Here is a 13,712-nt window from a genome sequence, read left to right as displayed (position 1 = left end):
TGGATATTAAATTGACTGTACGTTACTGTGTGATATAACAAATAGATTACAGTTAGAGTACAAATAAGATTACGTTACATTTCAGGGATCTGAATACTTGGTTGATGTTTTGGGGAGGAAGAGATTATTTAAGTGGAGGTTTTGGGGGAGAATTTATCTAGGAGGAGGGGGAAGGGTTGGGTTAAGATATCTGGATACATTTTTTGAAAAGTAGGGTTTTGATTTCTTTTCGAAAAGTTTTGAAGTCGCCCGTTGCCGTCAACAGATTGGAGATGGAGTGGTTAAGTTTTGCTGCTTGCGTCGCCAGAAGGTTATCAAACATCTTTTTGTGCTGAGTGCCCTTGAGTGGAGGAAAGGCAAAAGGGTTCGGAGTTCTTCTTTACTGAAAGGAATGATCCATCTTTGTGTACCTGCATTGCAAGGAGGTGCCTCACTGTTTACCTGTGTTGATGAGAAAAGAGTATCATGTTTATGTCCATTAAAATATGATAAACCACTCTAGCCGAACAAGCAGGTCAGGGTGGTTCACAATAGTAAAAACAAAATACAATTAGAAACTCTAAAATGATAGGAAAAGCATATCCATAACGCTAAAAAGGGGTATTACAGCATTTAGATAACAGACAAAGATGGACAGTATAATGACAGGAAAATTCTCTGTACCTGTATGCCGTGTAGAGAGAGGGCCTCCATTTTGTGTTTGTACTGATGGGACAGGTTCCGATAGCGCTTGTATACAGAAGAGATGTCTTTGTGTTTTATCTACCAAAGCTAACATAGTTTTTCTATGCTTTCACCAGCAGCATGTCAGGATATAACACTCAACAGCAGAGTATATGCCATTCTAACCTACTAGTGTCTGAATTTGCCTCTGCTGAGATGAGCCTTCATGCTATCTATATGCATGAGGTAAGTGTGAGAGAACCCCTACCTGAACTAATATGCTACATTATTCATTAATATCCCTCCAGCCCAGCCCAGGCATACGAGGAGGTAAGTTCCAGAAACCTGTTCCACCCTGCACTTGTTAGCCATATTGGAGCGATTCCCAGCAGTCAGCAGAACTGGTATAATTTGTGAAGATGGTCTGTAGTCAAGTGAGACAGCCAGCAGTTGGTATGCTGATGAGATTTCCAAGCTGACAGAAGACCCAATTTTAGCGGGAATCTCCAACATTTTGCGAGCAGCTGCAGAAGTCCTTTATTTATTTAAAAAAAAATTTTTTTTTTTTTTTTAAATTCTTTATTCATTTTTAAACTCTCATCAAGTGTACAAAAATTCAGATAAACACTATTAATAGACCACTTGAACATCTTATCATTGTATCCTATAAATATAAATGCAACCCTCCCCCCTCCCTCCCTCTAAGCCCATTATTCATTATAAGATCATATATCCTCCAATTGAAACCCTTCCCCCACCCTAAGTGGTTTTAATTTCTGGTGGAATTCATTATGTCATATGTATAGAATGGATAGATCATTGGCGGTACAGAATGGAAATTATAAAAATTTTATAAAAATATGGGAGCTATTAACATCGGTGTCAGGTCAAAACCGTGGAAGACAAAGGCGCGCGCCGACAACTGAGCGCAGCGCGGAGGTGCGTGCCGAAGAAAATAACTTTTTAGGGGCTCCAGGGGTGTGTGGGGGGAACCCCCCACTTTATATAGATCACGCCGTGTTGTGGGGGCGTTGTGGGAGGTTTGGGGTATTGTAACCCCCCACATTTTACTGAAAACTTCACTTTTTCCCTAAAAACAGGGAAAAAGTTAAGTTTACAATATAATGAGGGGGGTTACAACCCCCCAAACTACCCACAATGCCGCCGCGATCTGTATTAAGTAAAGTGGGGGGGCTCCCCAACAAAACCCCCTGTCGGAGCCCCTAAAAACTGTCATTTTCTTCGGCGTGCGCCTCCGTCTTGCGCTCAGTTGTTGGCACGCGCCTTTGTCTTCCGCGGTTTTGTCTATGAACCATTAACATCTTTTTGTCATGATTAAATGCCATTTTTCTATTAAAAAAAAAAAATTATACACCGCCTAAACCTAGGTGGCTTACAAAAAAAACAGCATAATATAAACAATACATTACAAAAGCAAATTAAATGCCACTGCACAACCCTTACAATTCCAGTCTAACTAGTTAGGTAGCAAAAAGGCAGAGGCAAAAAGCTGAGTTTTAAGCATTTTTTTTTTTTTTTGTATTTATGTACCACTTATAACCTAAGTGGTATGCAGTCAGGTACTCAGTCATTTTTCCCTATCTGTCCTGGCAGGCTCACAGTCTATCTAATGTACCTGGGATAATGGAGGGGGTTAAGTGATTTGCCCAGGGTCACAAGGAGCAGCATGGGATTTGAACCCACAACCTCAAGATGTGAGGCTGTAACTCTAACCACTGTGCCTCATACTCCCATTTCTTGTGGTAGGCCTCCAGTTCTGAGCAGGACTTCAGAGGGTGTCTAAGGGCTGTAGGTTGGAGCCCCTGGCTGGACAGGCTTTTAGCCTTGAGTTTGTTCTTTTGATGCACAAGTCTTTTTCCTTAGAAAAGACTGGATGATGAAGGGTGTGCTGGGGTTCTAGGTAGCACTTCTATAACCTCTGGAGGGCCCAATTGGGCCAAAAAGCAGAGGTTCAGTTTGGAAGAAATCCAGAATGACATTGATTCTACTAGAGAATTCTAGCAACCTGGATGGTCAGGTGTGCGAGACCCAAGTAGATGGAAGAAGTGGTGCTTCCTAAGGAGTGTACAAGAGGTGAACCCCCAATCTGTAGGTTAAATACTAAGTGCAATTATAAACAGCGAATCACTAAAACAGTAATTTTCTGGACTCGTTTATTAGGAATGTGAAAGCACCTAATGATTCTACAAATTGCTGCCTTATGAAAGAATAATGCCAATGTGGGATTATATATTATTCATTAGACAATAAAAATTCTTATATACTAACAATTGCAGAAATATAGATAGATAGATATAGCTGGAAACACTACAGATATTTGCAAAATAACACTACAAAATATACAAGGGCAAACCAAAAATGAAAGGCAATTGTTAAATTACGCGATAACTGGAACGGAACTAGTGAAATGCAACATATGTACTTATACATTGCCTGTTGAATAGTACGTCCACACACAGTGCAGTGCTCGGCCTGTAGTCCTAACGTATGGCAGAAATGAGGTCAGAAATATGGATGCTCCATTGCCAGATTGCACCATTGAAGAACAACATGCCGTGGGGCGCTTTCTTTGGGCAGAGGAAGTGAAACCTGTGGAAATTCACCATCGGATGTTGACTCAGTATGGACACAGCTCCATGAATCAATAAAAGGTTTATGAGTGGATAAAAAGGTTTAAAGCGGGAAGTACAGGTGTAACCGACGAAGGTCGTTCTGGTCGCCCATCAACATTGCGCACACAAGAGCACATTGATAGGGCGGATGCCTTGATTAGAGAAGACTGATGGCTAACGGTGTCTCAGTTGGCTGCAGATTTGGATATCGGCTATGGATCTGCATTTGCCGTAATGCACAATGACTTGGGATACAGGAAAATCTGCGCACGATGGGTTCCCAAACAACTTACTGATCTGCACAAGGAACAGCATATGGAGGTTGCAACCCAGTTCCTGACATGGTACTGCACATATCTACAGAAGATGGAGCCTAGAAGAAAAAAGCACTATGCCTAGTGAACTCAAGATATGCATGAGATGAAAGGGGGTGGGGGTGGAGGATAGGGCAATGCTTATTAAATGATTGCCATGAATGAATATACAACAGAATTAGTATTGCCAAATAATGGGGTCTCATGCAGAGCTTAAAAAGCAAGGATTAAACATTTTAATTTCACCCTGAAAGAAATTAGAAAAGAAATAAAATGGAGCGTACATTTGCAACACAAAAAGGTTATATAGATAAGTTTAAGAAGATTTGGGGACCATTAACAAACTTTTGCAATGAATGATACAATTTTCCCATAATAAGATATTTGATAAGGGGGGTGGTGGTTGGATTTATTTTATTCATCACATAATATAAATAATTTATCATTATATTTTGTTTTATTGTATGCAATTACCAAAGTAAGGGGAGGGGAAGGGTTTATAATTGAGTAATAATTGATATACTTATTAAGATTTAGATAATGTTTAAATATTATAGTAACAGAGTATATAATGATAAGTTGTATTTACAGTAATACATGAAAGAATATCAAGTGTGTACTTAATGAAATTGTATGAATTTATATGGTACACTTGTTGTTATATGAAAAAATGAATAAAAAACTTAAAACAGAAATTAGAAACCACTATAAATGGAACAACATTGAAGAGATGTGATCGTAGTGGCAAGCTAGACATAGAAGGTGAACAGCAATATTCTGGGATGTTTAAGGTTTTTTCAAAATCATTTGGGACACATCTGCATTGACAGTATTACAGTAAGGCAAGATAACAGAATCAAAATAACTACAGATGGCACATAATTGGAGGGTGGTGTGGCAGGCAGACGGACAAGCTTGCAGTCGGGCAGGTATCCCCGGCGGCTTCTGTGGATGGGTCGGCTTTGGGGGAGGGGGAGTGGTAGGGATCCCTGGCGGTGCAACTTAATTTTGGGACAAAAGCTGGAAGGCAGTGAGGGGGAGGGGGCACGAACTCAACACAGAAAGAAAAGGGGGCATGAACATGGGAAACAGAATGGAAAGAGGAAGGGGGCACTAACTTGGAACACGGGGGGAGGGAATTGAAAGGGAGAATTGGGCATCAGTGTGAGTGAGAGATGGTGCACATGAGGAAAGGAAGAAAGGAAAATTGGGCAGGTAGAGATGCATGGGGAATAGAAGGAGAAGAGGGAGAAATGTTGGATATGGTGGTGGAGAGGGACCAGATTGAAGGGGATGCAAGGGGGAGGAATGTTGGACATAGTGATGGAGGGAGAGATGTGGCATAGTGTTGGAGAGGGGTGATAGAAGGAGAAATGGGCATGGGGCTTGTGGGCAGTGGTGAAAAATGCTTCGCATGATCTGAGGGATGAGAGAGGGAGAAATGTTGAGTGTGGCAGTAGAGGGGGTGGGAGAAATGCCTGGATCTCTCAAGACAGATGGACAGTGAGAGAGAGACTTGTTGCCAATGGGGGCAGAAGAAAAGTTGGAGGCACAGAGAGAGATGTTGGTTGAAGAATGAAATGAGGTCTGGAGGAGAGGAAACATGCAGGAGGCAGAAAGAAAGAAAGAAATATTGGATACATAGTCAGAAGGGAGTGCAACCAGAGACTCATGAAATCACCAGACAACAAAGGTAGGAAAAATGAATTTATTTTCAATTTAGCAGTTTTGAGAATTTATATCTGTTGTCTATATTTTGCACTATATTTATCTATTTTTCTATAGTTGTTACTGAGGTGACATTGCATATTTTAAAGTCATCTGCATTGACCTCTTTGAAAAAACTCCCGAATATAAATGATAATTAATATTTTCTCTGCATACAGTGTGCTTTGTGTTTTTAAAAAAAAAATTTTGTGGTTCCCATTATGTATTAATAAGATTATATATTGCGTGCATGAAAAATGGATGGAAGAAATTGCATTACAATTAGTACTATTATTATGGAGGTGGGTCTGGGGTACTCGGTTGGTATTTATTAGGCTTAGGGAGTACCGTATTTTCACATAGATAACGCGCACCCGTGTAAAATGCGCACACGGGTATAGCGCGCAAAAAACACATATTTATGTACATCAATTTTTATATACCGCGCACACCCGTATACCGCGCATGCTGCCCGACTCTCCTTTCGCCCGCCCCGACTCTCCTCTGGAGACCCTGACTCTGTTTTCGCCCGCCCCGACTCTCCTTTCCTCCTTGAAGTCCTGTCCCTACCCTGAAAGCCTGATGCCCCCCCCGACGTCCGATTCACCCCCCCGCAGGACCGCTCGCACCCCCACCCCGAAGGACCGCTCGCACGCACCCGCACCCCCACCCTGAAGGACCGCTCGCACCCCCACCCTGAAGGAGCGCTCGCACTCCCACCCCGAAGGACCGCTCGCACCCCCACCCGAAGAACCGCTCGCACCCCCACAACCTCCCCCCCTCCCCCATGGAGAAGCTGTCTACCTTGTTTCCGGATGCCAGCGAGCCCAGCTGTTTCCTCTGCCGGCGGTCCCGCCCCTTCTCTGAGCCCTGCTGTGCTGCTTTTTCTTCCGGCGGTCCCGCCCTTTCTCTGACATCAGAGAAAGGGCGGGACCGCCTGAAGAGGAAGCAGCGCAGCACAGGGCTCTGAGAAGGGGCAGGACCACCGGCAGAGGAAGCAGCTGGGCTGGCATCCGGAAACAAGGTAGACAGCTTCTCCATGGGGGAGGGGGGGAGGCTGTGGGGGTGCGAGCGGTTCTTCGGGTGGGGGTGCGAGCGGTCCTTCGGGGTGGGAGTGCGAGTGCTCCTTCCGGGTGATGAATCGGGCATCGGGGGGGGGGAAACTATGTAAAAAAAATTTTGTACAACGCGCTCACGCGTGTAACGCGCAAGGGTATGCGCGGTTTGTAAAAACCACGTATAACGCGCGCGTTATATGCGAGAAAATATGGTACTTGGCTTGAAGAAGTTGAGAAACAATGCTTTACCAGATAGAAAGTGTGGGGCAGAAGAGGAAGGGGCAACAGAGGAAAAGAAAGGGCAGATCTTAGTGAATTAATCTTAGCACAAAACTGTTGGGTCAGATCTTTAGAAGGGGGCATGTATGAGGGCTTGTGAGTGAATTCAGTGTGAAAAATTCCCCTTCCTGTACTAATGTGCTATCTTTATGCATGAGGTGAAGGTAAGAGAGCTTAACATGCTGTCTATAGGTATGAGATATGTGTAAGGGAGCCCTTCTCTTTTAGAAACATGTATGAGGTAAGCCTGTGAGCTCATCTTAATTTACAGTTTACACGAGAGAGCCTTCCCATATTAATATTAATGTGCTAAGTGTATGAGGTGGTATGAGCTGGACAGAGGCCCAGGACTTTGGATTTCTTACTGGTAAACCAGCAAACATGTAACCCGGTTTTTGACATGTTACAGTTTATCTTCCCAGTTCTTTATTATTTTCAAAACTTACAGTAAGTGTAACAATAAATACCACATTTTATACATCAATAATACACTTAATATTCCATTTATATCCATTTCAGAATTAGTCCCCCTACCTCCTAAATCATCACAATGCAATCACATAACATTTCTATAATGAACCCCAAAATATCTAGCTTCATTAATCTAACAGACTCCCCATCCTCCCCCCCTCCCGGATGTGCATGACATAGAGAAACATTACAGTATTTTGCTAATGGAAGCAGGGACTTTAGATCATTTCATATACTTTTGTCCCTGTATTATGGCCTTTTGCAAATCAATTTGGTCTCAAATTAATTGTTTATTAGAAAACCATGTAGCTCTATTTGGGACATCAATGAAAATAAAAAGTCAAATTTCATCAAGCAATAATAAACTTTTATTAATAATGACAGGAGTTGCCATTCAACATATCACCAGAAATTGGAAAAATTACACTAGACTTAATTACATCTTCTGGTGGAATTCGTTGTGCCATATATACAAAATGGAAAGAACAATTGCCATACAAAAAGGGAGTTATAATAATTTTAAAAAGATTTGGGGGCCATTGATAACATATTGTAATGATTAGACTTTTTTTTTTACACTGAAAATATATTTATAATAATGGGTAGGGGGGTGATATATAGTTATACTATGGATTTAACCAATATTTATGATTATAGCACATGTATGATATTTTTGATTACAATATTTGTAGAAAGGGAGGGCGGGGGAGGGGGTTAATTTATATATTTAAGATGATAATTGAAAGAATTTCAAGTGATGTGTATGATTCAATTGATGTAATATTGTACACTTGATGTTAGATGAAAAAATGAATAAAGAATTGGGAAAAAAAGTATTTTGCTAATGGCTCCCAAATCTCCTGAAATTTCTTAAAATTCCCTTTCTGAATGGCTAATATTCTTTCCATTTTATACACATGACACAATGAATTCCACCAAAAACTATAATTGAGCCTCGTCCAATTGCTCGTAATTTGTTGTATGGCAACTCCTGTCATTATTAATAAAAGCCTGTTGTTTTTAGATGATATTTGACTTTTAGTTCTCATTGACATGCCAAAAAGGCACAGTATCATAGGATAATGCCACTAGATTTTCTAACAAGCAATTTATTTGGCCCCATATTGATTTCCAAAAAGCCAAAATAAATGGACAGTAGAACAATAAGTGATCTAAAGTCCCTGCTTCGAGATGACAGTGCCAACATTTATTAGACTTAGAGCTGTCCAACTTTTGTAACCGAACAGGGGTCCAGAATGCTTTGTGTAACAGAAAAAAACCAAGTTTGTCTCAAAGATGCGGACATTGTACCTCTCAACCTCCAAGTCCAGATTCGTGGCCATTGAGATGCATGAATTTGGTGCTTAATCTCAATACTCCAAATGTCCCTAAGACCAGTTTTTGGTTTCTTATTTATAAATTCAGCTAACAATTTATACCACTGTGCGGCCTGGTGTCCCAGGAAGTCTAACTTGTTACAGTTTGGAGAGGGGAAAGACATCCCAAATTTTCTAAATTCTCTTCTTGTTCCAGGTGCATCAACAACAGCAGCAAGGTCCTTCTCCACATCCCTCAGGTGCATGGCGACCACAGACCATGCCACAGCAGCCACAAGCTGACCCAGGTGAGTATCCTTTTCATAGCAAGGTCACTCACAGTCCTTGACACTGTCCTCAGGCCCTTAAGTCAGACTATCCTATGGCAGTCTTCTTGCTTTCATGTTAACATTTTTACTTGAACCCTTTATGACAAGATACATATATCTTTAAACTAATGACAAAGGGTTTGGGAAACTGAGAAGTGACGTTAAGGTTCCCTGTACTGACAGAAGTGATCTTTATGTTCCTTCTGTACTACTGAAGTGTCATCAAGACACCACTTATTAACTACAGAAAAATATCCAAAAGCTTTCCATTCTTTATTGTCACCTCCAGACCAGTACAGATGGATGGGTTTACGCTCCTCTGCCAGCAGGTGGAGACAGAGAACACATTGACTTTTGGCAGTAGTACAAGTGGGCTGTGCAGTCCCATCTACAATCAGTCTATTCTCAGTCTCCAGCAGGAGGAGGTGATAAGCCTGTACAGTCTTTCCTCTTATCAGTTAGGGCCTGTTGGATTTGATTAGTGGCTATTTTTTAATTGTCCTTTTTTGCAGTCCGGGCAAAGCTTGGGGGCACTTTTGTGGTCCGTCTGACCTTGTGGGGTACCACATTCGAGTGGTCGAGTCCCTCCCCCATTTTCCCCACCTCCCCAAAATTTAATTAGAGGTGCCTCAGCTGTATGCCTTGCCACAGTCAGGCAAAGACTAAGCTTTGAGAGCCTGTGGGGTCTGCTCCTTGGTTAAAGTTTTTATCTTAAAAAAAAAAAGAAAAGGCCTGAGGCAGTGCCATTCTGAAAGGAAGCCTTAAATTGTGCTTAATTGATCTTTATTGCTGACCGGTACTTAGTTTTTCCTCCCTAGTGGTTCACAATGAGCACTTTAAAGAAATTGAAAAAGTGCTCATTGAGCTCCTGCCAAGCAGTCGATGTGACCGGCATCTGCATGTAGTGTTCCGGCTGCTGCGAGGGGGAATCCTTGTTGACTTTGGGTGCTGGCGAACAGGGTTCCCCTTTGCGTGTCCACTGTTCGTCGGCTGCAGGCAGTGGGGAGGCCCAGGCTTACCCTACCACCCACACAGGAATTTCCCCAACTGGCAATCAGGAAACTGGTTTCCCTTACCACCGATAGTGCTGGGGATTCCTTTACCGCTACAGCTGATGGTGCCTGCAGTTCTGCTTTAGTAGCTGGGCTCATTCAGGCCTCTTTGCCGCTACAAACATCAGAGGAAATTTTTTTAGCAGGCTTTTCGTCGGTTTTGGCGAGAAGCTTCGCCATTTTGCCTGTGGCCTCAGGTAACCTCCCTCCTGTTTTAGAAAGGCAAGAACAGGTTTCGGGTGTTTCTTTTTCATCAGCAGTGCATGCCTTTTTGCTGTCAGAGTGTTTTGCCCCTGATTTTGTAACATAGTAAATGACAGCAGATAAAGACCTGAATGGTCCATCCAATCTGCCCATTAGTTATACCTATTAAAAATACATGATTAAATTAACTTGTCTCTTTGATATTTCTTTTGTGTTAGCCATGTACGTACAAGACTTACTTGCAGGTGGCTGGGGATGCTGCTTCTTCCCTGGGGGTCTCCGATTCTTTGGGGAGGTCTCTCTCTTTGGTGTCTGCCCCGTCCAGCCCCCCCACCCACCTCTGTCCAAGCGTCCGCAGGTTTCATGGGATGAGGATGTTTTCTTTGCTGACGCAGTTTCTCGTGATGAGGACCTGGACTTCTTGGATGATCACCCAAGATTCTCTCGGAGGGGCAGATGATGTAGATAGTTGGGTTTCTGAGCCGCCGGTTGGCAAGGACACTTTGGTCATGCGCATTTTTCACTAGGAAGAGCTGCAGGAGCTTATTCTTCAGGTGTCTTACATTTTTTGATTTGAGGAAGGACCCCCCTCAGGTTGTGGACCCTCTGCTTCGAGGGATCCGATCAGCCTCTCATTCTTTTCCTCTTCATCAGGAAATTCGGAATGTGGTGCATGCTCAGTGGAAGAGTCCAGCGTGCCATTTTGCTTGGCATAGTCCATGGCTTGTCTCTATCCCATTCCTGATGTGGATGCCTTCAAGTCTCCCGTGGTTAATGCTGTGGTCTCAGTCATTCCTCACAGGCATACAGTGCCTGTGAAAGGTGGCTTGGCCTTGAGAGACCCCCAGGACTGCAAGATAGAGTGTCTCCTTAAACAGAGTGGCTGCCTTTGCTGTCTAAGCGGCAATTTGCGGCAGTCTGGTGGCCTGGGCTTGTTTCCGGTGATATGTGCGTGTCCTTGATCAGGATCGGCTGAATGGTCCTTAGTGGATCAGAAGGTGACAAAGATTGAGCTCGGTGCTTTTTATCTTTCTGATGCCATGTATGATTTGTTGCAGGTATCTTCAAAGTCTTTGGCCCTCGGAGTGGCTACTCGTACCCTGTTGCTTCATGGTTGGTCGGCAGATGTAGCCTCTTAAGTCGAAGCTCAGTACATTTCCTTTTTGGAGTTCCTTCCTTTTTGGGGAGGAGTTGGATAAGCTTGTTCAGACCTTGAGTGACTCTAAGGTTCCTCGGATTCCGGAGGACTGGCTTCGCCTGACGTCTTGGGTGGTGCCACCATGGGCGTCTGCTTGAGTTTCAACGGTATCACCCTGGCCAGGGTTTGGCCTCTTTCCCTTCCAGAAGAAACTTTCAGCACATGCAGTCCTATTAGGGAGCCCGCTAGGGAGGTCGTGACTTCTCTGATGGCTCCACTTCCACCTGTCCAGCCCAATGACTGTATTTGGGTCCTTCCCCCAGTTCCAGTGGGAACATGTTTGCTCGAGTTTTACTGGGGGTGGGCCAAGATCACGTCGGATCAATGGGTCCTAGAGGTGATTCAGGATGGCTATGCTCTCAAGTTTTACTGGCCTTTGCCAGATCTTTTCCTCTGTTCTCCTTATCAGGCAACTTGGAAGAAGTGGGCATTTTGGCAGATGCCACAAAGGTTGCTGGACCTCAAAGCATTGGTTCCAGTTCCCCCTCCGGAGATTTGCACTGGCAGGTACTCCTTTTACTTTGTGGTGCCCAAGAAAGAGGAGTCTTTTCGGCTATTTTAGATCTGAAAGGTGTAAACAGGTTTTGTCTTTCCACATGAAGACCCTGAAGTCCATGATTCTCGCTGTTCATCCTGAGGAATTTCTGACTTCTCTCGACCTAACGAAGGCCTACCTTTATATTCCGATTTGGGCCTCCCATCAGTGCTTCCTTTGCTTTGCAATTTTGGGAAAGTACTCAGTTTTGTGTACTTTCTTTTGGTCTGGCCATGGCTCCATGGACCTTCACCAAGGTTATAGTGATGGTGGCAGCAGCCTTGCGTAAGGAGGGCATTCTTTTGATTCGAGCGAAGTCTTTTCAGGAGATCTCCCGAGTCATGGCTTGGGTCATAGAGTTTTTGCAGTCACTTGTCTGGGTTGTCAACCTTTCCAAGAGTTGGTTAACTCCGTCTCGGAGTATCTCGGAGTTCTCTTTGACACCAGTCTGGGGAAAGTCTTCCATCCCGAGGCCTGAGTGCTGAAGTTGCAGTCACAGATTCACTCCCTGATGGATTCTCGTTCCCCTTGGGCGTAGGATTTTCTGCAGGTATTGGGGTTAATGGTGGCATCCTTGGAAGTGGTTCAATGGGCTCGGTCTCACATGCGCCCCCTTCAGTATGCTCTTCGGTGGTGGTCCCTGCAGATTCATGATCTGGACTCTCTGGTCCCTCTTCGTGGGTTGGTTTGTCGCATCCTGTGCTGGTGGCTTCAGTCTTCCAATCTGGTTCAGGGGGTGAGTCTGGATCAGCCCCAGTGGACAGTACTCACAGAAGCTAGTCTCCTCGGTTGGGGAGCACAATGTCTTGGTTGCTCATCTCAGGGCAGCTGGTCACTAGTGGAGGTTTCCTGGTTGATCAGTCTTCTGGAGACCAGAGCCATTTGGTTGACGTTGGTAGCTTTCCAGTCATTGCTGGAAGGCACTTCGGTTCAGGTTCTCTCCGACAATGCCAAGGCAGTGGCTTATGTCATAGAACTTAAGAACATAGTAATAATAATAATTTTATTCTTATATACCGCCAAAGCCATAATAGTTCAAGGCGGTTTACAATAAGAAGAGCTGGACAATCAGCGAAGATAGGCACAATGTAAAGTCATAGAGTACATGTAAGCAGAATACAAAGATAAGGTTTAAGAGTTCTTAGGCTGCAAGTCGGTTAGAGTATACACAGATAGGGCTTTAACATAGTAATATAGTAGATGACAGCAGATAAAGACCTGAATGGTCCATCCAGTCTGCCCAACCTGATTCAGTTTAAATTTTTTTTATTTTTTCTTCTTAGTTCAAGTTTCAAGTTTATTAGTTGACTTGATCAATCGCTTAATCAAATATTCTAAGCGATGTACACTTTAAATTTAACAATTATTAAATATAAAAAAATAAAACAAACAATACAGTACATACAATTATTTAAATAATGGGTAAGAACTCGTGATTATTAACATTGATAAACATGGGAGAGGAGGGAAGAACTACAATTCATAAAGTAAAGAAGAAACATTGAGGGGAAACACAAAGGGAAATAATTAATACAGGTTTCATATAGGAAAACATGATACTAAAACTAAAATTATGTTATAAAAGCATCTTTAAAAAGGAAGGTTTTAAGTTCAGTTTTAAATTTTCCAAGTTCTTTTTCCTCTCGTAAAAAAATAGGAAGGGTCTGCGGTGCAGTACATGAAAAAATAAATTGTCTCCTTGTATTGATAATTTTTAACGAAGGGACAGATAGCAGATTTTGTTCACTAGAACGCAGTATTTTCTTTGTAGAATAAGGAATAAGAAATCTATATAAAAATGCAGGGGTCTTATTGATCAGAGTCTAAAAGATAATTAAACATAATTTATAAGTGATTCTATAATGAACAGGGAGCCAATGAGCCTCTTTGAGGAGTGGTGTTACATGATCAAATTAGCTATTTCTGGGCAAGAATCCAAAGCTCTACCCAGTA

The 13,712-nt window shown here is 42.9% G+C and overlaps 1 protein-coding gene across 7 annotated transcripts in view; it reads left to right on the top strand.

Moving 5' to 3' along the window:
- Nucleotides 1-13,712, top strand: part of ATG9B (autophagy related 9B) — a 136,048-nt gene that overhangs the window by 96,996 nt on the left and 25,340 nt on the right. For 6 of the 7 annotated variants that reach the window (XM_033932088.1, XM_033932087.1, XM_033932093.1 and 3 more), the window contains 2 exons: nucleotides 801-909; nucleotides 8,659-8,749. In XM_033932088.1, coding sequence (XP_033787979.1) covers nucleotides 801-909; nucleotides 8,659-8,749 — 200 coding nt within the window. The remainder of the gene's footprint in view (nucleotides 1-800; nucleotides 910-8,658; nucleotides 8,750-13,712) is intronic. The other variant, XM_033932091.1, reaches the window with a different exon arrangement.

This window comes from Geotrypetes seraphini, chromosome 2 (assembly GCF_902459505.1).
Source record: "Geotrypetes seraphini chromosome 2, aGeoSer1.1, whole genome shotgun sequence".
NCBI classification, from domain to species: domain Eukaryota; kingdom Metazoa; phylum Chordata; class Amphibia; order Gymnophiona; family Dermophiidae; genus Geotrypetes; species Geotrypetes seraphini.
The sequence above is the reverse complement of the archived record's forward strand: the minus strand, read 5'-3'. Positions and strand labels throughout refer to the sequence as shown.